At 44.7% G+C, this 26,075-nt stretch overlaps 1 protein-coding gene across 1 annotated transcript in view; it reads right to left on the reverse strand.

Moving 5' to 3' along the window:
- LOC115464627 (sterol O-acyltransferase 2-like) overlaps positions 1 to 26,075 on the reverse strand; it is a 327,319-nt gene that overhangs the window by 227,835 nt on the left and 73,409 nt on the right. Inside the window, 1 exon segment of the mRNA XM_030194991.1 lies at positions 18,198 to 18,486. Within this exon segment, the coding sequence (XP_030050851.1) occupies positions 18,198 to 18,486 (289 nt within the window).

Below are 26,075 nucleotides of genomic sequence, written 5' to 3' on the forward strand. Positions count from 1 at the left end.
GCATCCTGGGAGGCTAGAGAGGCGAGACAATCCCCTAGACGGAGGAAGCTTTTTCTTCAGATCTGGTCGCCTTATTTGCAAATTCTTAGTCCTCATGGGCGCAATTTGTTAATTAACTCATAAGGAAAGAGTGTTTTGGTGGATAATTGAGGTTGGTCTAAAGCTCTGGGGTGGGGAGGGTAGGACATATGGAGTTTGGATGGAAATGGGAAGGGGGGAAGGGGGGATTTGTTTTGGGGTTGGAAGAGTTCAGTGGGGGGGGGGGGGGTTAGAGGTTAGGGAGGGGGGAGGATGTGGTTTGTTAAGGAGAACTTTCGGTTTGTATTCGATAATGCTTGTTATTAATACCATAGGATGAGGCAAAAAGTGAGACGGTTCAACCTGGAGATTCTGGAGTCAAAAGACCTCTCTATTTGAAAGAAGTTATTTCATTAACCCTGTCTCCCTTACATGCTCAGGGGGCTGGGTAGTATTCTTGATGATGTGTCATATGCATTGTAGTGTTGTGGGGAGGGGATGGGGGGTGGGAGGGGAGGGGAGGGGGTGGTAGGAGGAGGAAAAAAGGGAGTAAATGCTGGTGATGATTTGGTTCAGTTGCTCTTATTCTACTTGTTATGGGCTAACTGTATGTAAATTGTATGGCCGGTTTGTTCTGTATAATGGCTTGGATACATCATCAATAAAAATTGTTGGAAACTAAGAAAATTTCTGTAAACTAGCACCCCTATTCACCAGCAAAGGAAAGGATATGGAACATCTTGTGGAGGATTTCAGAATGTGAATTAGTGTGTATTCACTGAAAAGAATCCTTTAGATCCATTAAACTGTTTTCCTTAAATTGGTAACCAAAAAATTTGAAGAAAGGAAAGCAATGAAGATGGTGTAAATATTAATAAAGCATGGAGTAGAGGAGTGGCCTAGTGGTTAGGGTGGTGGACTTTGGTCCTAGGGAACTGAGGAACTGAGTTCGATTCCCATCTCAGGCACAGGCAGCTCCTTGTGACTCTGGGCAAGTCACTTAACCCTCCATTGCCCCATGTAAGCCGCAGTGAGCCTGCCATGAGTGGGAAAGTGCGGGGTACAAATGTAACAAAAATAAAAAATGGTTAGTGCAGTGGCCAGGTTTGATTCCCACTGCAGCTCCCTGTGACTCTGAGCAGGTCACACAACCATCCATTGCCCCAGGTACAAAATATGTACCTGTATATAATATGTAAACAGCTTAATTGTAACCACAGAAATGTGGTATAGAAAGTCCCCCCACCCCACCCTGTTCCTGTAACTGTTTTCTATGCATAAGGAAACCAAGTCTCCCACAAGGAATATCATTCCCTGGGGAGCCAAGAAGAAAGGGTCTTTACATGTGGACAGGCAAGCAGTAGATCTTAAGACAAAACTGAGACTATAGTATTGCAAAGATCTTGGGAACAGGTACTGTAGTCTCCAGAGCCCAAAGTTGAGACTAAAAGCAGCACTAACCTCATGCGAACACTAGATGGTGACATACCACTACAGAAAGCAACTGCAGCTACTCCTACTACAAGGGGTAAGAATGACAGTGAGCACTTGTGTTCTTTAAAATGGGCACTCCCTGGTATTTGCCAGGGATATGCATTTTTGTACTATCTTATAATGCATGAAGTAGTATGGTTGCTCTGTTAGGGGGTCTTTTACCAAGGTGTGCTAGTGTTTTTAGTGTGTGCTGAATTCTAAGACATCCATAGGATATAATGGGCATCCTGAGTTGTATAGAACAAGTAGAAGTAAATCAATTTTTTACTCATTCCAATAGTACAAAGACTAGGGGACACTCAAGGAAGTTACATGGAAATACTTTTAAAACAAATAGGAGGAAATATTGTTTCACTCAACGAATAGTTAAGCTCTGGAATGCTTTGTCGGAGGATGTAGTAACAGTGGTTAGTGTATCTGGGTTTAAGAAAAGGTTTGGAAAAGTTCATAGTCTGCTATTGAGACAGACATGAGGAAGCAACTGCTTGGATTTCTGCCAGGTACTTGTGACCTGGTCTGGCCACTGTTGGAAACAGGATACTGGGCAAGATGGACCATTGGTCTGACCCAGTATGGCTACTCTTGTATTCTTATGCTTTGGGACAAAATCTGAGAATACTTCCCTCCATGGACTTTTGCAATAAGTATCAAAGAGAAAATATATGCAGACATTCAAGCTTCCTTTTTGTGCAGGTAGACTTTAATGTGCACAGACTTGAAAATATAATCACTAGAAACTGGGAGAAGGCTGACATTCGCTCAAAAGCACATGGTTCAGAATATGGTATCTTTCAGAGATATCACCAAAACAGGGAAGAGGGCATCCTAATAGTGAGGTTGAAAGAGAGAGCATAGTAGACCAGGTGTCTTTAAATAAAACAAGGAACAACCACAAAATGTGGAGGAACACTCAAACCCTATGAACGTCAGTCAAGCAAATCCAAGAGTAGGGTAGGCTGGCTGTTCCAGAACAACAAGGGAGACGCATATGCAATGTATGAGTCTTTATTAAGAAACATCAAGTGACTCGACACAGCTGCCGTATTTCGGCGCCACAACACCTGCCTCAGAAGTCAATAAAATATGTAAATGCTGGTGTAAACATATAGGACATAATACCATACAATTGATAAAAACAATTACAAAATTATAAGCTTTTCAAGATGTAAATATAAAACAATAAACAATAAAGATAACTCTACTTATAATCAAAACAGAAAATACTTGATAATATACATAAAAAATATATTTAAAAACATACCCAAAAATGCATCTTCTAGCTGGAAACAATGTATCAATAATATGCCTACCACAGGATATAAGACATAAATACAAATGAACCACTAGAGCACTGACCTTATGGTGTAGTATGATGATGTTTTTGAAGTCTAGCAAATGTCGTTACATAAGTACATAAGTATTACCATACTGGGACAGACCAAAGGTCCATCAAGCCCAGCATCCTGTTTCCAACAGTGGCCAATCCAGGTCACAAATACCTGGCAATATCCCAAAAAAGTACAAAATATTTTATACTGTTTATCCCAGAAATAGTGGATTTTCCCCAAGTCCAATTTAATAATGGTCTATGGACTTTTCCTTTAGGAAGCCATCCAAACCTTTTTTAAATTCTGCTAAGCTAACCGCCTTTACCAGATTCTCTGGCAACAAATTCCAGAGTTTAATTACACGTTGAGTGAAGAAACATTTTCTCCAATTTGTTTTAAATTTACTACTTTGTAGCTGCACCGCATGCCCCCTAGTCCTAGTATTTTTGAAAAGTAAAACAGACGCTTCACGTCTATCCTTTCAACTCTACTCATTATTTTATAGACCTCCATCATATCTCCCCTTAGCCACCTTTTCTCCAAGCTGTAGAGCCCTAGCTGCTTTAGCCTTTCCTCATAGGGAAATCGTCCCACCTCCTTTATCATTTTCGTCGCCCTTCTCCTAATTCCACTATATCTTTTTTGAGATGCGGCGACCAGAATTGAACACAATATTCGAGGTATGGTCGCACCATGAAGTGATACAAAGGCATTATAACGTCCTCATTTTTGTTTTCCATTCCTTTCCTAATAATACCTTACATTCTATTTGCTTTCTTAGCCGCAGCAGCACACTGAGCTGAAGGTTTCTACGTATCATCGACGACACCTAGATCCCTTTCTTGGTCTGTGACTCCTAATGTGGAATCTTGCATGATGCAGCTGTAATTTGGGTTTCTCTTTCCCACATGCATCACTTTGCACTTGCTCACAATAAACGTCATCTGCCATGTAGACGCCCAGTCTCCCAGTTTTGTAAGGTCCTCACAATCCTCCCGCGATTTAACGACTTTGAATAACTTTGTGTCATCAGCAAATTTAAATACCTCACTAGTTACTCCCATCTCTAGGTCATTTATAAATATGTCAAAAAGCAGCGGTCCCAGCACAGACCCCTGGGGAACCCCACTAACTACCCTTCTCCATTGAGAATACTGACCATTTAACCCTACTCTCTGTTTCTATCTTTTAACCATGTGTAAGAGAGATGAAAAAGATGGTATCACGTGAAACAACACTTGCTAACTAAACACTGCTAAATGCGTTCTTCACATTTTCAAGGGAACGCATAAAATAATAGACACTTATGCTGAGCAACATTGGAAAAAAGGAAAGTGTATTTCTCCTAAATCTGGAAAATCAACAAAGTGTATATCAATGTAAAAGTTATAAAAAGTGGGATGGAATGTTGATGGATAACAAAGACAACATGGCTGTTATAGGCTACACTCCCGAATATTGTGCATTCGCTGATGACTATTGTAAGTACTTGAAAAGGAGCTGTGGAGGGGCATAATCGAACGCGAATGCCCATCTCCATGGGTGTCTATGTCCGAAAACGGATACGTGAAGAGGTGGGACAGACCGTATTTTCGAAAAAGATGGGCGTCCATCTTTCGTTTTGAAAATACATTTTGGACAGACCAAATGCCATGGATTTAGTCCTTTCTGAGATGGGCGGTTTTTTTTAAAGTGATAATGGAAACTAAAAACGCCCAGCTCAGAAACGTCCTAATCCAAGCCATTTGGTCATGGGAGGGACAAATGTACAACACTACCATAGCTCTTAGGGGTGAAGGGGGCAAGTACATGTGGGTATAGTGGGTTTTAGAGGCCTCCCATTTACCACCACAAGTGTTACAGGTGGTGGTGGGGGGGGGGGGGGGGGGGGGGGGTTGGGCCTGGTCTTCCTGCCTGAAGTGCACTGCAGTACCCACTAAAAGTGCTCCAGGGACAGGACTTGTTGCTGCTGTATAACCTTGGCACAGCAGTTCACACCTGAAGACTAATCTCGCTGAAAACGTCCTTTATTTGAATAAGCACATTTACTCACAGTTAACTGCAGATCAGAGGTTGTGCCCCACTGGCAACGAGTCTCGCTGGTACTGAGATTAGCAGTAAGTCTGAGCTGGCAGAATGGTGCACAATGCCTTCTTTCAGCAACATTCAAGGTAAGAACTAAGTGCTGTAACGTGGCTAACACATGAAAGGGATCTAAAACTGTCTTACACAAATGGCCACTACCTCATGGACTACCGGAAACAAAACAGGGCACACTGACCCAGTAAGCAGGGGGAAAGCACCATGGGAGTAGAGCCTACCAACTACCAACATCGTGAGCATGTAACACAAGCTAGTGGAATCACGGAGCCCAATACCAGACACCCACCACAATGCATTGCTGATGTGACTCTGCAGTGCCTTAACAGAAAAGGTGTCACACTCACCCGAGACCCACATCAGAACCAGGGAAAGGCTGTCAGAGGATAGAACACATTCTGCTGTCATGGAGGTGGGTACGGCATTTGAGGCTGGCATACGGGCTGGGAAAAAAGTTTGTAAAGTGGGTTTTTTTGGAGGGAGGGGGTTAGGGACCACTGAGGGAGTCATGGGAGGAGATCCACGATTCCCTCCGGTGGTCATCTGGTCAGTTGGGGCACTTTTTTGGGCCTTGGACCTGAAAAAAAAGGGTCCAAATAAAGTGGACCAAATTCTCATAAAAAACACCCTTCTTGTTTCGATTATCAGCTAAAGACGCCCATCTCTCCTCAGCCAATAACCACGCCCCAGTCCCGCCTTCGCCACGCCTCTGACACGCCCCCATGATCTTTGTTCGTTTCCATGACGGACTGTAGTTGAGGACGCCAAAAATCGGGTTTCAATTATACCAATTTGGGAGCCCACGGGAAAAGGACGCCCATCTCCCGATTTGGGTCGAAATATGGGCATCTTTCACTTTCGATTATAAGGCGGATAGTATTACAGCAATAAAAAAGATGCAACCATCTTATAATTTGACGTGGCATACTCACCAAATCTTGAAGGAGATACTTCCAACTACCATCGGAATAACCGGAATGAAGTGTCGAAAAAAAGCTTGTTGTTACGTCGATTATTTAAATGACTGGATCACTCCACAATGCACAGGTCTTGCACATGTATACACTGATTTACCACGACTGAGATATAAAGAGGGGCATAATCGAAGGGGGTGCCCAAGTTTTCCTAAGGATGTCCTCGTAGGACTTCTCGGCGAAGGGGTAGGGAAACCCGTATTATCGAAACAAGATGGGCGTCCATCTTTCGATTCGACAATACGGTCGGGGCCGCCCAAATCTCCACATTTAGGTCGACCTTAGAGATGGCTGTCTCAGAGTTTCGGCGATAATGGAAACCGAGGACGCCCATCTCAGAAACGACCAAATCCAAGCCCTTCGGTCGTGGGAGGAGCCAGCATTCGTAGCGGACTGGTCCCCCTGACATGCCAGGACACCAACTGGGCACCCTAGGGGGCACTGCAGTGAACTTCAGAAATTGCTCCCAGGTGCATAGCTCCCTTACCTTGGGTGCTGAGCCCACCAAAACCCTCCCAAAACCCACTCCCCACAACTGTACAGCACTACCATAGCCCTAAGGGGTGAAGGGGGGCACCTACATGTGGGTACAGTGGGTTTGTGGTGGGTTTTGAAAGGCTCACATTTACCATCACAAGTGTAACAGGTAGGGGGGGGATAGGCCTGGGTCCGCCTGCCTGAAATGCACTGCACCCACTAAAACTGCTCCAGGGACCTGCATACTCCTGTCAGGGAGCTGGGTATGACATTTGAGGCTGGCAAAAAATATTTTTAAAGTTTTGGGTTTTTTTTAGAGTGGGAGGGGGTTAGTGACCACTGGGGGAGTAAGGGGAGGTCATCCCCGATTCCCTCCGGTGGTCATCTGGTCAGTTTGGGCACCTTTTTGAGGCTTGGTTACAAGAAAAAATGGACCAAGTCGGCCAAGTGTTTATCAGACGTCCTTCTTTTTTCCATTATCAGCCGAGGACGCCCATGTGTTAAGCACACCCCAGTCCCGCCTTCGCTATGCTTCCAACATGCTCCCGGGAACTTTGGTTTTCCCCGCGACGGAAAGCAGTTGAGGACGCCCAAAATCGGCTTTCGATTATGCCGATTTGGGCGACCCTGGGAGAAGGACGCCCATCTCCCGATTTGTGTCAAAAGATGGGTGCCCTTCTCTTTCGAAAATAAGCCTGAAAGTGTCAAAACAGGATTAAATATGAATTAAAGATATACCAATGGAGTATGATACTTTGTGCTAACATGGAACAATAGTGATCAGATGGCACTGTAAGGAAACAGTTAAAGTGCATAAATAGGCATAAAAAATGTATCAATATAAAAATAATATATTAGTTAAAAATTAAAAATTATTTAAAAATATATAGCCACACTATATGTCAGTTAACTTTGGATAGCAAAAATATCTGGATACATACTTAAGATATTAAAACATAAAAACGTAATGGAAATGTAATCAAAGTGACGTAGGCACTTGGATGAGGACAGTGCAACAAAATCTTAAAGGTAATAATCTGTCTTGGACCAAAAATAAGAAGTGTCTAAAATGGAGTGCTAAAACTGTAGACTGAATGTATAAAATGTGTGTGAAAGTATTGTAGCGCCACAGAATAACTCCTTCACTTTACTAGCTACCATCATCACAGACTTAGTGTTTTTAACGCACCTACAATTAGCGCACGTGCTAGCCATGTAGGCACCTATAGGGATATTGTAGGCGCTTACACAGTTAATGCGCATTAAAGACGCTAACATGCCTATAACAAGGCTTAGTAAACAGGGCCCTTGAAGAGGATATACATGGATTTTGAAAACTTCACTTATCGTTTTGATATAATGGCACACAGATTTGAAAACATGGGATATCCAAGGAAGCATGTAGAAAACGGATATGCCAAGGCACTTACTGAAGACAGAGATGTCTTATTATCCTCAAGACTGGAAAAACCTGGGCCAGACAACGTATGCACACTAAAATTCTCTCACTTAGCAAGACATATACAAAATTCCATGAGACACCATTGGCACATTTTGGAAAAACATGAATGCTAAGAACAATCGTCTAGTGATTGCCTATTCCCGTGAAAAAAATCCAGCCTTCCAGAAGTTCCATCAGAAGACCCAATTGGTACACTATTAGGCCACACAAAGTGCAGGACTTGCAGTGTGTGTCCACACGCTCTGGAAATCACACAATTTGTAAATCCAAGCACTGGAGAAATTTACAAACTAAAATATAGCTCGAATTGTATTTGAACATCATCTATGTTGTACTGTGCCTGTGTCCTCTAGCCTACATTGGAAAAACCAAGAGAAACATCAAGACATGGATCATTGAAATCCGGAGCTGTTTAAAGAGAAACGTAGAACCTGCACCTTTGGAGGGCAGTTGGACACTCTATACAAGATCTTACATTATTTGTCTTCAACATGCTGAAAGGAAATTGGTGTAGAAACATAGCAGACAATATGCTGATATGTGAAGAGCAAAGATTAATTTTCCAACTGCAAACACTTGAGCCCCATGGCCTAAATGCTGACATTGACTATAAACCATTTCTTTGATTTTGAAGGGTCTCATTATTTAGCATTCTCAATCACCCTTATGGTACACATTGCAGTTTCACACAAGGTTTTTGAGCTCCTAACTCATTTTTACTTATATAGTTGTATACATTTTTAAGCATTATAAATGTTTTCCTCTTTATCTTGGTATGATTTTATATCTATATTTATATATATATATGCGTGTGTATATATAAACATTTTTAAGTTCACCACATAACAGATGGGTTATTCATTATCTATTTACACAAGTAGGAGTACATTCTTATTCTGTATGTTCATCCATTCTCATACAGTTTCTCACTAGCATACATTTAAATATTCTGAACATTTTAGAGTTATTCTGTGGCGCTACAATACTTTAACACACAATCAGTCTACAGTTTTAGCACTCCATTTTAGACACTTCCTATTTTTGGTCCGAGATAGATTATTACCTTTAAGATTTTGTTGCACTATCGTCATCCAAGTGCCTACGTCACTTTATTCAGGTTTTATATACAAGAATCAACCCACAGTTGTCACGTCACGTACCTGGAACATCAAACGTGGAGGCAGGAGGTTTCCCCTAACATACACTTCTCTCTTCAGCTCCGGTTGTATGCATCCATACACTTTGGGCGTGCCTACTCTGACGTCAGATGCCTTCAGTTTAAAACTAGGAGTTTCACTCTTCTTTTTGCCTCAGCTACTTCTTCCTGGTATCTGGTGCATTCCTGCTGTTATCACTCCTGCTTTACATGGTTTTGATTCTCTGCCTAGACCTGACTTCGCTGGATTGCTGCCTGCCCTGACTCTATGCCTGGACCTGACTTTGCTGGATTGCTGCATGCTCTGACTCTGTGCCTGGACCTGACTTCACTAGATTGCTGCCTGCCCTGATTGTGCCCGGACCTGACCTCTGCTGATTAGTTGTCTGTCTCGGTCATCTCCTGAGTCCTGCTCCCGTCCCACTTCCAAGTCTTGCTGGCCATCTGAACCCAGGGGCTCAACCACTGGTGAGCCATGGTTGCCGCGGGTGAAGCGTGGGGATTTCTGACTGCTGATCTTCGGATCGGCACAAGGGCTCACTCCATTCCTGGACATTGTGACAGATAGCTGAGGCCATGAGCTCGTCAGATAAACCTAACCCTCCTGATTTTGCACAGATGGTGCAGCAACAACAGTCTCAGCTGCATCAGTTATCGGGAGTTCTTCAAGATGTCTGTTCTCAGCTCTTGGCTATCCGAGCTCAGCAGAAGGCTGTACCTTCACAGGCAACTGCATCTGTCTCCAGTTCTGCAGGTATGCTGCTTCGAGTTCCTGAACCATCTCATTTTGATGGCTCTCCTGCGGCCTGTCGGGGATTTCTTAATCAGTGTCTCATGCACTTTGAGCTCCAGCCCATGTCTTTTCCCACAGACTACATTAAGGTGGTCTACATTATTTCTCTCCTTTCTGGGCAAGCCCTAGCCTGGGCCTCTCCCCTGTGGGAGCAACAGGATCCCATCCTTACGAATCTGGGGGCTTTTCTTCAGCACTTCAGGATAGTGTTCAATGAACCTGGATGCCCCTCCTCGGCTGCCTTCTCTGGCTCCAACAAGGGAACCTTTCCGTGGGAGCCTATGCCATCCACTTCTGGATTCTGGCCTCTGAATTGCGCTGGAACCAAGAAGCCCTTACTGCTATCTTTTGGCAGGGATTGGCCAAGCGTAAAAAGGATGAACTGGCAGGACGAGATAGGCCTACCACCCTTGACGAACTGATAGCTCTCTGTATCCGAATCGATGTACGTTTCCAAGAAAGAGCACAAGAGCGCGCCGCTCAGAGGTGGCCTCCTCGCCTAGCCCCCCACTTCCAACGGCCCCTACTTCCTTCACTCACTCCAGAATCACCACTGGAGTAATCTGATGAACCCATGATGGTGGGGCGTTATCGCGTATCGGAACAGGAGAGGACCCATCGGCGACTTAATAATCTTTGTTTCTACTGTGGACAAACGGGTCATTTCCTCAACAAATGCCCTCAGAAGTCGGGAAAACATCTAGGCCCGGGATCCTCGGAGAAGGTGTTCCTGGGCCAATCTTCTAACCTCCCCAACTCGTTGTTGACTTTTCCAGTTACCCTCCGGCGGACTGGGATTACCATTGAGACTGTTGCCCTCATTGACTCTGGGGCAGCAGGCAATTTTATTAGTGCTGAGCTTCTGCACCAGTATGAGATTCCTACGCAGTCCATGGACATACCGTTACAGGTCACCTCAATCCAGGGAGAGGTTCTCTCTGGAGTGGTCTCTCAGATATCAGTTCCTCTTTGCCTCCAACTGGGAACCTTACACTGCGAGTCCATCCAGCTCCTGGTCTTGCCTCAGGCCATTTATCCTATTGTGCTGGAGTTCTCTTGGCTTCATCTGCATTCACCAAGCATTGACTGGGGAACCAGTGACATTACCAAGCGGGGTCACCACTGTTTTCATAACTGTCTGGATTCTGTTGAGCCCATGCCTATGCTGGACAATCATTCCATGCTCCCCTGCGCCATCCAGGCCTATCATCTGCCTCCTGAATACATCAACTTCGCTGATGACTTCGATAAGAAAGAAGCTGATTGACTCCAAACTCATAGGGAATTTGACTGTGCCATCGATCTACTCCTGGGAAAGATGCCTCCACGAGGACGACTCTACACTTTCTCTCAGGATGAGTCCCAGGCCATGAAAGATTACGTTCAAGAAAACCTGAAAAAGGGGTTTATTCGACCGTCTACTTCACCAGCAGGGGCGGGGTTTTTCTTTGTCGGTAAAAAGGATGGAACCCTCCGACCTTGCATAGACTATCAAGGCCTTAATGACATCACTATTAAGAACCGTTACCTGCTGCCCCCGATACCGGAGTTATTTGATCGTTTACAAGGTGCCACTATTTTCTCCATGGTGCTTACAACTTGATCCAGATACATAGCGGTGACGAGTGGAACACGGCCTTCAATACTCATGATGGGCATTACGAATATTGCGTCATGCCCTTTGGACTATGCAATGTGCCTGCAGTCTTCCAAAACTTCATCAACCACATTCTCTGGGACTTCCTGTATTCCTCTGTAATTGTATACTTGGACAACATACTTATTTTTTCTTCATCCTTCGAGAACATCCTACCTATGTCAGAGCAGTACTTCAACGTCTTAGGGACAATCAGCTATATGCCAAGCTGGAAAAGTGTTGTTTTCACCAGACATCTATTCGCTTTTTGGGGTACATCGTTTCCGCAACAGGTCTGCAGATGGATCCTGACAAGCTACAGGCTATCCAGAAGTGGCCACAGCCACGAACTCTGCGGGTCCCACAACGCTTTTGGGGCTTTGCCAACTATTATAGACAATTTACCAACCAGTATTCCCTCATCACTGCTCCCCTTACTGCTCTTACCAAGAAGGGGGCGGATGTTAAAAACTGGACCGCCGAAGCCCTTCAAGCTTTTGATCAACTGAAGCAGGCATTTCTCTCTGCACCAGTTTTACGCAGCCTGGACATCCATCTACCCTTCATTGTAGAGGTAGATGCCTCATCTGTAGGGGCCGGAGCCATCTTGTCTCAAGCGTCTGCAATCGGAAAACTCCATCTGTGCTTCTTTTTCTCCAAGACATTTACTCCAACTGAATGTAAAATGAAGATACATACCTGTAGCAGGTATTCTCCGAGGACAGCAGGTTGAATGTTCTCATGACTGGGGCGACGTCCACGGCGGCACCAGGAACAGAAATCTTCCATTGCAACAAAAGTTTGCTAGAGCCACCGCACATGCGCGGCCATCTTCCCGCCCGTCGCGCAAGAGCCTCGATCAGTTCTATAACAAAGCAATAACAAGGATAAGAACAACTCCAAAGGGGAGGCGGGCGGGTATGTGAGAACAATCAGCCTACTGTCCTCGGAGAATACCTGCTACAGGTATTTATCTTCATTTTCTCTGAGGACAAGCAGGCTGCTTGTTCTCACAACTGGGGTATCCCTAGCCCCCAAGCTCACTCAAAACAACAAAGAAAGGTCAATTGGGCCTCGCAATGGCGAGGACATAACAAGGATTGACCTACGAAGAAACATCTAACTGAGAGTGCAGCCTGGAACAGAACAAAAATGGGCCTAGGGGGTGGAGTTGGATTCTAAACCCGAACAGATTCTGCAGCACCGACTGCCCAAACCAACTGTCGCATCGGGAATCCTGCTGAAGGCAGTAATGAGATGTGAATGTGTGGATAGAAGACTACGTTGCAGCCTTGCAAATCTCTTCTATAGTGGCTGACTTCAAGTGAGCCACCGACGTTGCCATGGCTCTAACACTATGAGCCGTGACATGACCCTCAAGATTCAGCCCAGCCTGGGCATAAGTGAAGGAAATGCAATCTGCTAGCCAACTGGAGATGGTGCGTTTCCCGTCAGCAACTCCCCTTCTGTTGGGATCAAAAGAAACAAACATTTGGGCGGACTGTCTGAAGGGGCTTGTCCACTCCATGTAGAAGGCCAATGCACTCTTGCTTCCAAGGTGTGCAACTGATGTTCAGCAGGGCAGGTATGAGGATGGGGAAAAAATGTTGGCAAGACAACTGACTAGTTCAGATGGAACTCCAACACCACCTTCGGCAAAGACTTAGGGTGCGTGCAGAGGACTACTCTGTTATGATGAAACTTGAGATAAGGAGCATGCACTACCAGGGCTTGGAGCTCACTGACCCTATGAGCTGAAGTAACAGCCACCAAGAAAATGACCTTTCAGGTCAAGTACTTCAGATGGCAGGAACTCAGCGGCTCAAAAGGAGGCTTCATCAGCTGGGTGAGATCCCATGACACTGGTGGAGGTTTGATAGGGGGCTTTGACAAAAGCAAACCTCTCATGAAGCGAACAACTAAAGGCTGTCCAGAGGTAGGCTTACCTTCTACACGGCGATGATAAGCACTAATCACACTAAGATGAACCCTTACTGAGTTGGTTTTAAGGCCAGACTCTGATAAGTGTAGAAGGTATTCAAGCAGGGTCTGTGTAGGACAAGAGCGAGGATCTAATGCCTTGCTATCACACCAGATGGCAAACCTCCTCCATTTGCAAGAGTAACACCGCTTCGTGGAATCTTTCATGGAAGCAAGCAAAACCTGGGAGACACCCTCAGAGAGACCCAAGGAAGCAAATTCTACGCTCTCAACTTCCAGGCTGTGAGAGCCAGAGACTGGAGGTTGGGATGCAGAAGAGCCCCCTCGTTCTGAGTGATGAGGGTTGGAAAACAGTCCAATCTCCACGGTTCTTCGGAGGACAACTCCAGAAGAAGAGGAAACCAGATTTGACGGGGCCAGAAAGGCGCAATCAGAATCATGATTCCGTGGTCTTGCCTGAGTTTCAGCAAAGTCTTCCCCATCAGAGGTATGGGAGGATATGCATTCAGAAGGCCCTTCCCCCAATGAAGGAGAAAAGCATCTGACGCTAGTCTGTCGTGGGCCTGAAGTCGAACAGAACTGAGGGACCTTGTGATTGATCTGAGTGGTGAAAAGATCCACCGAGGGGGTGCCCCACGCTCGGAAGATCTTGCATACCAAGCCCAAGTTGAGTGACCACTCGTGAGGTTGCATAATCCTGCTCAACCTGTCGGCCAGACTGTTGTTTACGCCTGCCAGATACGTGGCTTGGAGAAACATGCTGTGACTGCGAGCCCAAAGCCACATCTGGACGGCTTCCCGACACAGGGGGCGAGATCCGGTGCCCCACTGCTTGTTGATGTAATACATCGCAACCTGATTGTCTGTCTGAATTTGGATGATATGATTGGACAGCCGATCTCTGAAAGCCTTTACAGCGTTCCAGACCGCTTGCAACTCCAGAAGATTGATCTGAAGACCTGTTTCCTGGAGGGACCAAAGTCCTTGAGTGTGAAGCCCATCGACATGGGCTCCCGACCCTAGGAGGGATACATCCGTTGTCAGCACTTTTTGTGGCTTAGGAATTTGAAAAGGACGTCCCAAGGTCAAATTGGATTGAATTGTCAACCATTGAAGGGAATTGTGAAAATCAGTGGAGAGCTGGATTGCATCTTCTAGATCCCCTGCAGCTTGATACCACATGTGAAGACGGGCCATGGGAGTCACATGAACTGTGGAGGCCATATGGCCTAGAAGTCTCAACATCTGCCGAGCTGTGATCTGCTGAGATGCTCTGGCCATAGAAACTAGAGACAGAAGATTGTCTGCTCTCGCATGAGCCGTCTGTGAGTCCAGCAGAGCTCCTATGAATTCTAGTTTTTGAACTGGAAGAAGATGGGACTTTAGGTAATTTATAACAAACCCGAGTAGCTCCAGGAGTTGAAGAGTCATCTGCATGGACTGTAGAGCTCCTGCCTCTGAGGTGTTCTTCACCAGCCAATCGTCGCTATAAGGGAACACATGCACTCCCAGTCTGTGTAGTGACGCTGCAACTACTGCCAGGCATTTTGTAAAGACCCTGGGCGCAGACGCCAGACCAAAGGGCAGCAAACAATACTGGAAGTGCTGCGTTCCCAGACGGAATTGAAGATACTCCCTGTGAGCTGGAAGTATCAGGATGTGAGTATAAGCATCCTTTAAGTCCAGAGAACATAGCCAATCGTTTTCCTGAATCATGGGAAGAAGGGTGCCCAAGGAAAGCATCCATGAACTTCTCTCGGACCAGAAATTTGTTCAGGGCCCTTAGGTCTAGAATGGGACGCATCCCCCCTGTTTTCTTTTGCACAAGGAAGTACCTGGAATAGAATCCCAGCCCTTCTTGCCCTGGTGGAATGGGCTCGACTTCGTTGGCGCTGAGAAGGGTGGAGAGTTCCTCTGCAAGTACCCGCCTGTGCTGGAAGCTGAAGGACTGAGCTCCTGGTGGGCAATTTGGAGGTGCGGTCCGGAGATCAAATTTAGGGAGTATCCTAGCCGGACTATTTGAAGAACCCACCGATCGGAGGTAATGAGAGGCCACCTTTGGTGAAAAACTTTTAACCTCTTCCCGACCGGCAGATCGTCCGGCACGGACACTTTTATGGTGGCTATGCTCAACTGAAGCCAGTCAAAAGCCCGTCCCTTGCTTTTGCTGGGGAGCCACAGGGGCCTGCTTTGGCGCACGCTGTTGAAGTGAACGAGCACGCTGGGGCTGAGCCTGAGAAGGTGTCGAGAAGAAGGATTGTACCTAGGCCTGTTATATGCATAGGGAGCACTCCTCCTTCCCCGGAGAAATCGTCTACCAGTTGAGGTAGAAGCAGAAGGCACCTGGTGGGAGAGATTGTCCATAGTGGTTTCCCGCTGCATGATCTGATCGACCACCTGCTCGACTTTCTCGCCCAAAATGTTATTCCCCCGGCAAGGAACATCTGCAATCCGCTGCTGGACTCGATTGTCCAGGTCAGAGGCACGCAGCCATGAGAGTCTGTGCATCACTATACCTTGGGCAGCGGTTCAGGATGCAACACCAAAAGAATCGTAAGCACCCCTGGACAGGAATTTACGACACGCCTTCTGCTGCCTGACCACCTCCTGAAAAGGCCTGGCTTGCTTCGGAGGGAGCTTATTGACCAAGTCCGCCAGTTGCTTCACCGTGTTCCTCAAGTGAATGCTCGTGTAGAGCTGGTATGATTGAATCTTGGCCACAAGCATAGCGGACTGATAGGCCTTTCTCCCAAAAAAGTCCAGGGTTCTAGATTCCCTCCCCGGGGATGCCAAGGCAAAATCTCTAGAACTCTTGGCTCTCTTGAGAGCGGAATCCACAACCATAGAGTCGTGAGGTAACTGCGACTTCATCAACTCAGGTTCTCCGTGAATCCAATATTGGTCTGTCCTGGTATGGCAGCGCTTATGTATTTAACCCCCACCCCTTAAATATTGTTAAAAGCACTAACAACCAGCAGGTTGAAAACAAATTGCAGAACGTTTTTTTCACCTAATGCAGAATTGAACTGTGGAATCTGTTGCCAAAGGACATAGTCAAGGGGTTTGGAAGAGATTTGGACAAGTCCATTAAAGAATTACTAGTCAAGTAGACTGGAGAAAGCCATCGCTTATTCCTTGAAATGAACAGAGAAATATGATCTACTTTTTGGGATCTACCAGGTATATTTGGCCCAGACTGTCTGAGACAGGATGCTGGACTTGATGGACCTTGGACTAACTCAGCATGGCTTTTCTTATGTTCTTTGGCTCAGTGTGGAATATTGCTCATACTATTAGCGATATTGAAAGAGGTCACATGTAGATCACAATCTACCTACATAAATGTCCTCTAAATATTTCATTAATTTTGGTTCATTTGTTGTCACCATGTGTTCATTTCAAGATCAGTGAAACAGGTGAGCTGGCACAAGTCTGAAACGTATAAACTGTAATTCCCATTGTCAAGACTTCAACCCATATTACAGTCTTAGTAATGTCATCTCTCAGGATCAGAGCAAAGGATGACAGGTGAATGGGACAGTGACTGACTTCTTTGGTGGAGTCCTTGCACCAGCAGAGACTGTGGCCATTCCCCTCAATCCTCAGAAATCAAGCATACCCTCACTGTAACACACCCAAGTGTCCCACAAGACAAAAAACTCAAATCCAGTGCTTATAATTGCACCAGAAGGTGCAGTGCTACAGCCAACCTCTGGGACAGACCTTGAGAATATTTTAACAAGTCTTGCTATAAAAACTTAGCACTTCAGAGCCTTTGGCTATGATATACTATAGAAATCCAGTGTTCACCCAGTGCTCTATACACCATGGAGGTCATTCTATAAGGAGTCACTTGACGTTAGGCAGCAAATATAAGCTTAAATGCTGGTATTATGGTCATTTATGTGCATATGTAAACACATCACACATAAATAATAGTAATCCAGCTATGTGCTATTCTGTAATCCCCAGATTCTATATACGACACCCAGAGCTTGGATTGCATGCCAAAATCTGGACATGCTCCTGAAATGCGTGTGCATATTCATTGGCTAACGAGCCAATTAATGTCAATAATTGGATGCCAACAACCAATTATTAAAGTTAATTGGCACCCATTGAAATCTGCATGCATATCTGGCTGTGTGCCATTCTATAAGGCATGGCGCTGAGTTCTACTAGCACGTAACTCAAAAGGAGGCATGGCCATGGGTGTGTCAGGTGCATTCTGAAAAGTTGAATACAGCCTCAGTACACCTAACTTGGGTGCCAGCATTTGCACCAGGTTTCAGCAGGCATAAGTCTAGCATCTAAAGTTAGGCATGGGAATCGGCAGTTAACGCGATTCTATAGTGAACACATGCATAGGAGCCAACTTTTCAAAATTATTGGGGGTGCTAAGACCAGTGGAAATAACCCCTCCCTGGACACATACAAGGAATTTTCTCAATATTGGGGGTACTCAAGCACCCACAGAGCCGGCTTCTATGGACACATGCCCTTTATAGAATCACACTTAGAGCTGATTGTTTCTGGTGCTGAATTTTGAGCTACATTTATAGAATTTCCCCCTAAGTGTGCACATATCTTCAGTAGTGTGAACGGGGCAGATGATGGGGAGGGGCACACACTTATGCGCATAACGTAGAGAATACTAAAGGTTATGTGCATATCTCCTAGATCTAGGTGCAAGCATTTACACCAGCTGCTGTATGTGCTTGGGCTTGAACACTTTCCTTATAAATGCCTCTTTATAGAATTGCCCTCCATATGATCTCACTCATAGCACGCTTTGCCCTTCCCCATCCAGCTGCATACCTGTTCCAGGATGACAATTAAACTGGAGGCTGGTGGCAGCTTGTGCCAGATTACCACATAGGCAGGGTACAATCCAAGCACACAGATCTGACAGGTGATGAGCAGAACAGCCATGGAAGCAGACAGCAGGCGAGGGAAGTGGGAGGGGTGGTACCAGCTGCCCCATAGATGTAGAGCTTTAAAGGGCACCAGAAGGCTGTAGGAGAACATACAGAGCCAGATGCCCAGCACTATCTGGAACTTCCCAAGGCTGTAAAACAGGACTTCAAACGCCAGCACTAACCTAGGCCTGAAAAGAGTGGTTAATAAGACAGATTCAGATTCTCCTGACATTGTAACAAGGCAATTTACCTGGATAACTGTAGTATTATACACACCCCTATACATTTACACTCATATATCTGCTGTATTGGTACATGCATCCATTGTACTTATCAGGGGGGGAGGGAAGGGGAGGGGAGAGCTGATGCTCTAAGATGTGGATCAGGGTCTTTGATTGTATTTTATGATATTGTATTTTATAATATTTTATGATTTATATATTGATTGTTATGAATACATTGGTAGGATTGGGATAAGTGGGTGGGTTGATTTTATTCAGGCTCCCCCCAATGTTGAGCAGATGACGGTCTGCATTTTTTAAAAATGCTGACTGTCTCCAGCTAAATTATTATTTATTTATTTAGATTTTGCTCACACCTTTTTCAGTAGTAGCTCAAGGTGAGTTACATTCAGGTACTCTGGATATTTCTCTGTCCCAGGAGGGCTCACAATCTAAGTTTGCACCTGAGGCAATGGAGGGTTAAGTGACTTGCCCAAGATCACAAGAAGCAGCAGTGGGATTTGAATTGGCCACCTCTGGAATTCAAGACCAGTGCTCTAACCACTAGGCCACTCCTCCACTCCATGCTATCTATACTCTCCCTATCACTTCCTTAGAGATCCTTAGATATCCTATGTACTTGTCCCAAGCTCTCTTGAATTCAGATACTATTTTCATCTCTACCACTTCCACTGGGAGACCGTTCCACAAATTCACCACCCTATCCATGAAGAAGTATTTCCTCAGGTTACTTCTGAGTCTATCCCCTTTCACCTTCATTCTATGCCCCCTTGTTCCAGAGAGCTTCCTTTCAATTGAAAGAGACTCGCCTCCTCTGCATTTATGTCACGTGAGGTATTTAAATATCTCTATCATATCTCCCCTCGCCTGCTTTTCTTACAAAATATGCATATTGAGATTTTAAGTCTGTCCTCATACACTTTATGACAAAGACCATTGACCATTTTAGTAGCTGCTCTCTGTAAAGACTCCATCCTGTTTATAACTTTTTGAAAGTGCGGTCTTCTAGTCTAAGTATGCACGAGTGTTGTGTGAGCATTGGGGAGGGGGGGAGGGAGGGGCAGGAGGGTATAAAGAAAATAAGGTGATGGAAGGAGTAAATTGAGTTAATTTGTTTAGGCTGATTTTAAAAGTACCTGAAAGCTAAGAAATGATTTCCTGAACAATCTTATTAATGATTGTGGATAACTATTTTGCAAGCAGTATTTATTTATTTATTTGTTTATTACATTTGTACCCTGCGCTTTCCCACACATGGCAGGCTCAACGCGGCTTACATAGTAACAATATAAAGAATTACAAAGTCGTAAGAAGAATGTACAATTTGTATTGAACTCAATATTAATGGGGTTAACGGATAAGTAAATTGAGCATGGGAGGAATTGGGTCCAGAAGGAAATGAAGATAGGGAGGTAGGTGTAGGAAGATGAAGATGAATGGATATGGGGTAGCAATAAGGCTAATGGGAAACATGGTCAGTGTATAGCAATCGTCAATAAGAATCATGTGGGCAGGCTTTGGTTAGGTTAAATCTTTAGGGTAGGCTATCTTGAAGAGATGGGTCTTCAGTGCTTTTCTGAAGGGCAAAAGGCCGTTAATGGTACAGATGGGTCTTGGTAGAGCATTCCAAAGCTGGCTTCCTGAAAAGGAAAAATTGGATGCAAAGAAGGATTTGTACTAAATACCTTTGCAGTTGGGGAGGTGTAAATTAAGGTAAGTACAGGAAGACGTCAAACTGTTCCTGGTTGGGAGCAGTGGCGTAGCCAAGGGTGGGCTTGGGTGGGCCCAGGCCCACCCACTTTGGGCTCAGGCCCACCCAGTAGCAGCACACCTATGATGTGGCTGACAGAGATCCCCAAGCCCCACCAGCCGAAAATTCCCAACAACTGTACCTCCTGCATACCTTGTAAATAGCAGATCTTTGTCTGCAGCAAGCAGCGACTGATACATACTGCTCGCATTGGCCCCACAGCCTTCCCTCTGACGTATTCCCACCTATGCGGAAATAGGAAGTTGCATCAGAGGGAAAGCTGTGGGGTCAACATGAGCAGAGTGTATTAGTTGCTGCTTGCTGCCAGTGAAAATCTGCTATTTATGCGAGGGAGGGGGGATGTTTGAGAGACCATATGGCATGCAGGTGAGAGAGGGAGAGACCAAATCACTTGTGGGGCAAGGCGGAGTTCTTCTGCCCACCCATCTTGGGCCCAGGCCCACCCAAAATTGGGTGTCTGGCTACGCCCCTGGTTGGGAGGTCAATAAGTTGATTCATGTAGGTGGGGGCTTCTCCGTGTAATATCTTGTAGATCATTGTGTGGACTTTAAAGTTAATTCTTTCTCTGATGGGGAGCCAGTGAAGCTTCTCTCGAAGAGGTGTTGCACTGTTGACTTGCCAAAAATAAGTCTGGCAGCCATGTTTTGGGAAGTCTGGAGCTTTTTCAATATTAGGGACTTACAACCTAAAAAAACACTGTTGCAGTAATCTGCATGTGTGAGTACAGTACTAGGTTCCAGAAGGTGTCCAAGGGGAAATATGATTTCACTCGTTTCAAGATCCACATTATGTTAAACATTGTTGATTACTTTAGCATGGTTTTGAAATGATAAATGACTATCAATTGTTACTTCAAGGATTTTCAAGTTGTCTGATATGGGAAGTTTAATCTCTGGGGTGCTAAGAGTAGCTGGGAGGAGTGGAGAGTGTTGAGAAGATAGGACTAAACACTGTGTTTTTTCTTTGTTTAATTTCATCCTGAAAGCATCGGCCCAAGAGGTTAAAGTGGTCATACCTGTGTTAATTTTATCGGAGATTTCAGATAGATCAGATTTAAAAGGGATAAATATGGTGATGCTGTCAGCGTAAATGAAGGGATTGAGGCCATATTTGGCTAGTGCTCTGGCCAGAGGAATCATCATTAGGTTAAAAAGTATTGGAGAAAGCGGAGATCCTTGTGGCACTCCGATAGTCATGGAGATGGCATGTTTGTGGGTCCTATGACTTGGTAGGATCTTGTAGTGATGAAGTTTTTTATCCAGTTAATGATGTTGCCACCTACCCCAAGTTTATCCAAAAGTTTAGTTAGGATGGTATGATCAGCCATGTCAAAGGCGCTAGATAAGTCAAATTGCAGAAGGAGGATGTGGTTACCAATTGCTATTTCTTGTTTGAATTTGGTATTAAGGTAATAAGGACTGTTTCTGTGCTGTGGGCCGAACGGAAGCCCGATTGTGATTCATGCAGTATGGAGGATGTGGTTACCAATTGCTATTTCTTGTTTGAATTTGGTATTAAGGTAATAAGGACTGTTTCTGTGCTGTGGGCCGAACGGAAGCCCGATTGTGATTCATGCAGTATGGAGAACTTTTCAATATACTCATTGAGCTGCGAAGTAACTCTGTTTTTCATCAGTTTTGTAATTAGGGGAATGGAGGCAATTGGACGGTAGTTGGTAATATCATTTGCAGGTTTCTTGGAGTTCTTAGGTATTGGTGTTAGTAATATATTACCATGACTGGTGAGGAAGGAGCCTCGTTGGAGTAGGAAATTTAAGTGAGTGGTGAGATCAGCGATGAAACAATTTGGAGCGCTTTTCAGAAGGTAGTTGGGACAAGGGTCAAGTTGGCAATAAGACCTGGAAAGTTTGGAGATGGTCTTGGAGACTTCTTCATTAGTAAGAGGGGTGAAAGTGGTCCAATATCGGTCAGCTGGTACTTCAATTGGGTCAGGGTCAAGTTCATCAAGAAAGCTGTCTACAGTGGAAGTGACTTGGGAGATCGACTTGCGAAGATTAATGATTTTGTCGTTGAAATACTTAGCTAATTGGTCAGCAGAAGGATGGCTTGAAGGTGATGAAGTTACTGGATCAGTATTTAGGAGAGTTTTTATAATTTGAAATTGTTTTTTTATATCTGCACCAGACACTGTAATTTTTTGTGTGTAGTAGTCTCTTTTGGCACGTTTGATGGCGTATTTGTAATTTCTTTGAGATTGCTTCCAAGCATTGAAGCTATGGTGATCTTTCGATTTACTCCTTGCCTTTTCAAGTTTTCTGGCTTGTAAATTCAAATTTTTCAATAAATTGTCGAACTACGGTGAAGAGTTGTGAGTACGTAATTTTTTGGGGTGTAGTGGTGCAATTTCGTCTAAGATCATTTTGCATTTTTCATCCCAGATTGTAAGGAAGTGGTCAGAATTGGGTTGTGTTGACCAATTATTGGCATAGATGAGTTTCCAAAAAGTATCATTATCAATCCTTCCTCTGGTAAGAATCGTTTTGGGGTCTTGTAATTTAGGTTGGTCCTTTTTTTGCCATTGTAAGGTTAGGAATGCTTTGTAATGGTCGGATCAGGGTGTAGGAGACCAATCAATATCAGACATAATTAAGTTTTGATCAGTAGAGATTTTATACGAAATAACATCAAGCGAGTGACCCTTGATGTGAGTGGGTTGTGGAGGAGGTAGAATAAGGTCACACATGTCAAAAAGGTCTAAACGATCTTGGGTATGTACTGACTTAGAGTCCTCCAAATGTAGATTTACATCACCTAGCAATATTACATTAGGGTTATTAATGCACGAGTTGGATATGAAGTCCATGAAGGTGGTGTGGCTATGGGTCCAATAACAGGGGGGTCTGTAGAATAAAATACAGGTTATATGATCACAGAGTGTTGGGTTGTGGAGTTTTATTGAGGCAATTTCAAGTTACGGAGTGAGGCTTTCTGAGATGGGTTCAAGTGAAGTTGGATCTGAAGATTACTGCAATTCCTCCTCCAGTTTTCTCCTTTCTAGGCCAGTGTAATGTCTTGTAGTCAGGAGGGCAAAGGTCAAGTATGATGGGATCTTTAGAATCACGGAGCCAAGTTTCAGTGATGAAAAGTAGGTCTAAATTGGCAGACTTAATTCAGTCAGTGATAATTTCAGCTTTATTTACTGCTTATCTGGTATTGATGTATCCTACTCGAATCGGTAAGTAGGAATCATTTGTATAGGATGATGGCTGGATATTTATGATTTGCCTAGTATTGAATTGTAATTTTGGTTACGTTATGCATTTTTGATGCTGTGGTGTTTGTAAGGTTGTCATCTGCTTCGGATGAAACTGCAATTGTTTTTTGTGATGACTGGTTAGAATTTGAAGGGTTTTGCTGATTGTGGGAAATTCTTGAAGGAATAATTGGCTTGTTTACTACTACTACTAGAAATCATTTCTATAGCACTACCAGTCGTACGCAGTGCTTCACAAATGAACATGAAGAAAAGACAGTCCCTGCTCAAAAGAGCTTACAGTCTAAATTAGGACAGACAGGACCAATAAGGATAAGGGTAAGACAGACAGAAGGACACATAGGGAAAGGGACTATTGAAGAGAGGAGGACAAGATAAAGGTTACGAGTAAGTGACAAGTTAGGAGTCAAAAGCAGCATCAAACAGGTAGGCCTTAAGCTGGGATTTGAAGGTGGCCAGGGATGGAGCTAGTCGTAATGGCTCAGGAAGTCCATTCCAGGCATAAGGTGCGGTGAGACAAAAGGAACGGAGTCTGGAGTTAGCATGGAGAAGAAGGGTGCAATTAGGAGAGATTTGCCTAGTGAACGGAGTTCCTGGGAGGGAGTGTAGGGAGAGATGAGGGTGGAGAGGTAGTGAGGAGCTGCAGAGTGAATGCACTTATAAGTCAATAAGAGGAGCTTGAATTTTATATGGAAATGGATAGGGAGCCAGTGAAGTGACTTCAGGAGAGGGCTGATATGTGCATAACGACTTTGGCGAAATATTAGTCGTGCAGCAGAATTTTGAACAGATTGAAGAGGAGAGAGGTGGCTGAGTGGAAGACCTGTGAGAAGCAAGTTGCAGTAATCTAAGCGAGAGGTGATGAGAGTGTGGATGAGGGTTCTGGTAGCGTGTTCAGAAAGGAAAGGGCGAATTTTGGCGATATTATAAAGGAAGAAACGACAAGTTTTAGCAATCTGTTGAATATGTGCAGAGAAGGAGAGGGAGGAGTCAAAGATGACCCCAAGGTTACGGGCAGATGAGACAGGAAGAATGAGCGTGTTGTTGACAGAAATAGAGAATGGGGGAAGGGGAGAGGTTGGTTTAGGTGGGAAGATAAAGAGCTCAGGTTTGGACATATTGAGCTTCAGGTGGCGGTGAGATATCCAGGTAGCAATGTCAGAGGCAGGCAGATACCTTGGACTGGATTTCTGCCAAGATTTCTGGTGTGGAGAGGTAGATCTGGGAGTCATCACCGTAAAGGTGATAATGAAAACCGTGGGAAGAGATCAGAGCACCAAGGGAGGAAGTATAGATGGAGAAAAGGAGAGGTCCTAGGACGGATCCTTGAGGTACACCCACTGACAGCGGGATAGAGGAAGAGGAGGATCCACCAAAGTATACACTAAAAGAACGCTGTGAGAGATAGGAAGAAAACCATGAGAGAGCAGAATTCTGAAATCCAAGTGAGGACAGCGTGTCAAGGAATAGGCTGTGATCAACAGTGTCAAAAGCAGCAGAAAGATCGAGAAGGAGGAGGATAGAATAGAGCCCTTTGGATTTAGCCAGGAATAGATCACTGGAGACTTTAGCAAGTGCTGTTTCAGTGAAGGGGACGAAAGCCAGATTGGAGTAGATCAAGAATAGGCTGAGAAGAAAGAAAGTCGAGGCAGCGATGGTGGACAGCACATTCTAGTATCTTGGATAAGAAAGGGAGGAGGGAGATGGGGCGATAGTTGGAAGGAGAGGTAGGATCCAGAGAAGGTTTTATGAGGAGTGGGGTGACCATGGCATGTTTGAAGGCATCAGGGACAGTTGAAGTGGAAAGTGAAAGATTGAGGATATGACAGATGAAAGGGGTGACAGCAGCAGAGATAGTGTTGAGTAGATGAGTGGGAATAGGGTCAGTGGAGCAGGTGGTTAGTTTTGAGGATGACAGAAGAAGTAAAGTTTCTTCTTCAGTGATTTCGGAAAAGGAAGAAAAGGAGGTAGGGGTAAGAGGGTTGAGAGAGTGGACTAAGGGAAGAAGGGGTGGAGGAGAGCTGGTTGTGAATTCAAGTTTAATCTTGTGAACCTTATCATGAAAGTAATCAGCCAGAGTCTGGGGAGAAAGTGAAGGGGGAGTAGGAGGAGAAGGCACTTTGAGAGTTTAGCGTGGCAAAGAGACGTCTAGGGTTCGAACCAATAGAGTTAGTCAAATGGATGTAATAGTCCTATTTGGCAAGTTGGAGAGCAGATTGGAAGGAGGTCAGCAAGAATTTGAAGTGAATGAAGTCAGCAAGGGCATGAGATTTAAGCCAAAGGCATTCAGCACAGCGGGCACAAGAGTGTAGGTAGCGGATAGTAGGGGTCAGCCAAGGCTGGGGTTTGGTACGTTTAACGGGATGAGACACGGAGGAGCGAGAGTGTCCAGAGCAGATGACAGAATAGTATTATAGGAAGAGACAGCCTCATTGATGGACTTGGTTGACATAGCAGTAGAGAAGAGATTTGAGATACTGGAGGACAGGGTAGAAGGGTTAATAGCCTGTAGATTCCTAAATGTGTTGGT

This window comes from Microcaecilia unicolor, chromosome 3 (genome assembly GCF_901765095.1).
Source record: "Microcaecilia unicolor chromosome 3, aMicUni1.1, whole genome shotgun sequence".
In the NCBI taxonomy this organism is placed as follows: Eukaryota; Metazoa; Chordata; class Amphibia; order Gymnophiona; family Siphonopidae; genus Microcaecilia; species Microcaecilia unicolor.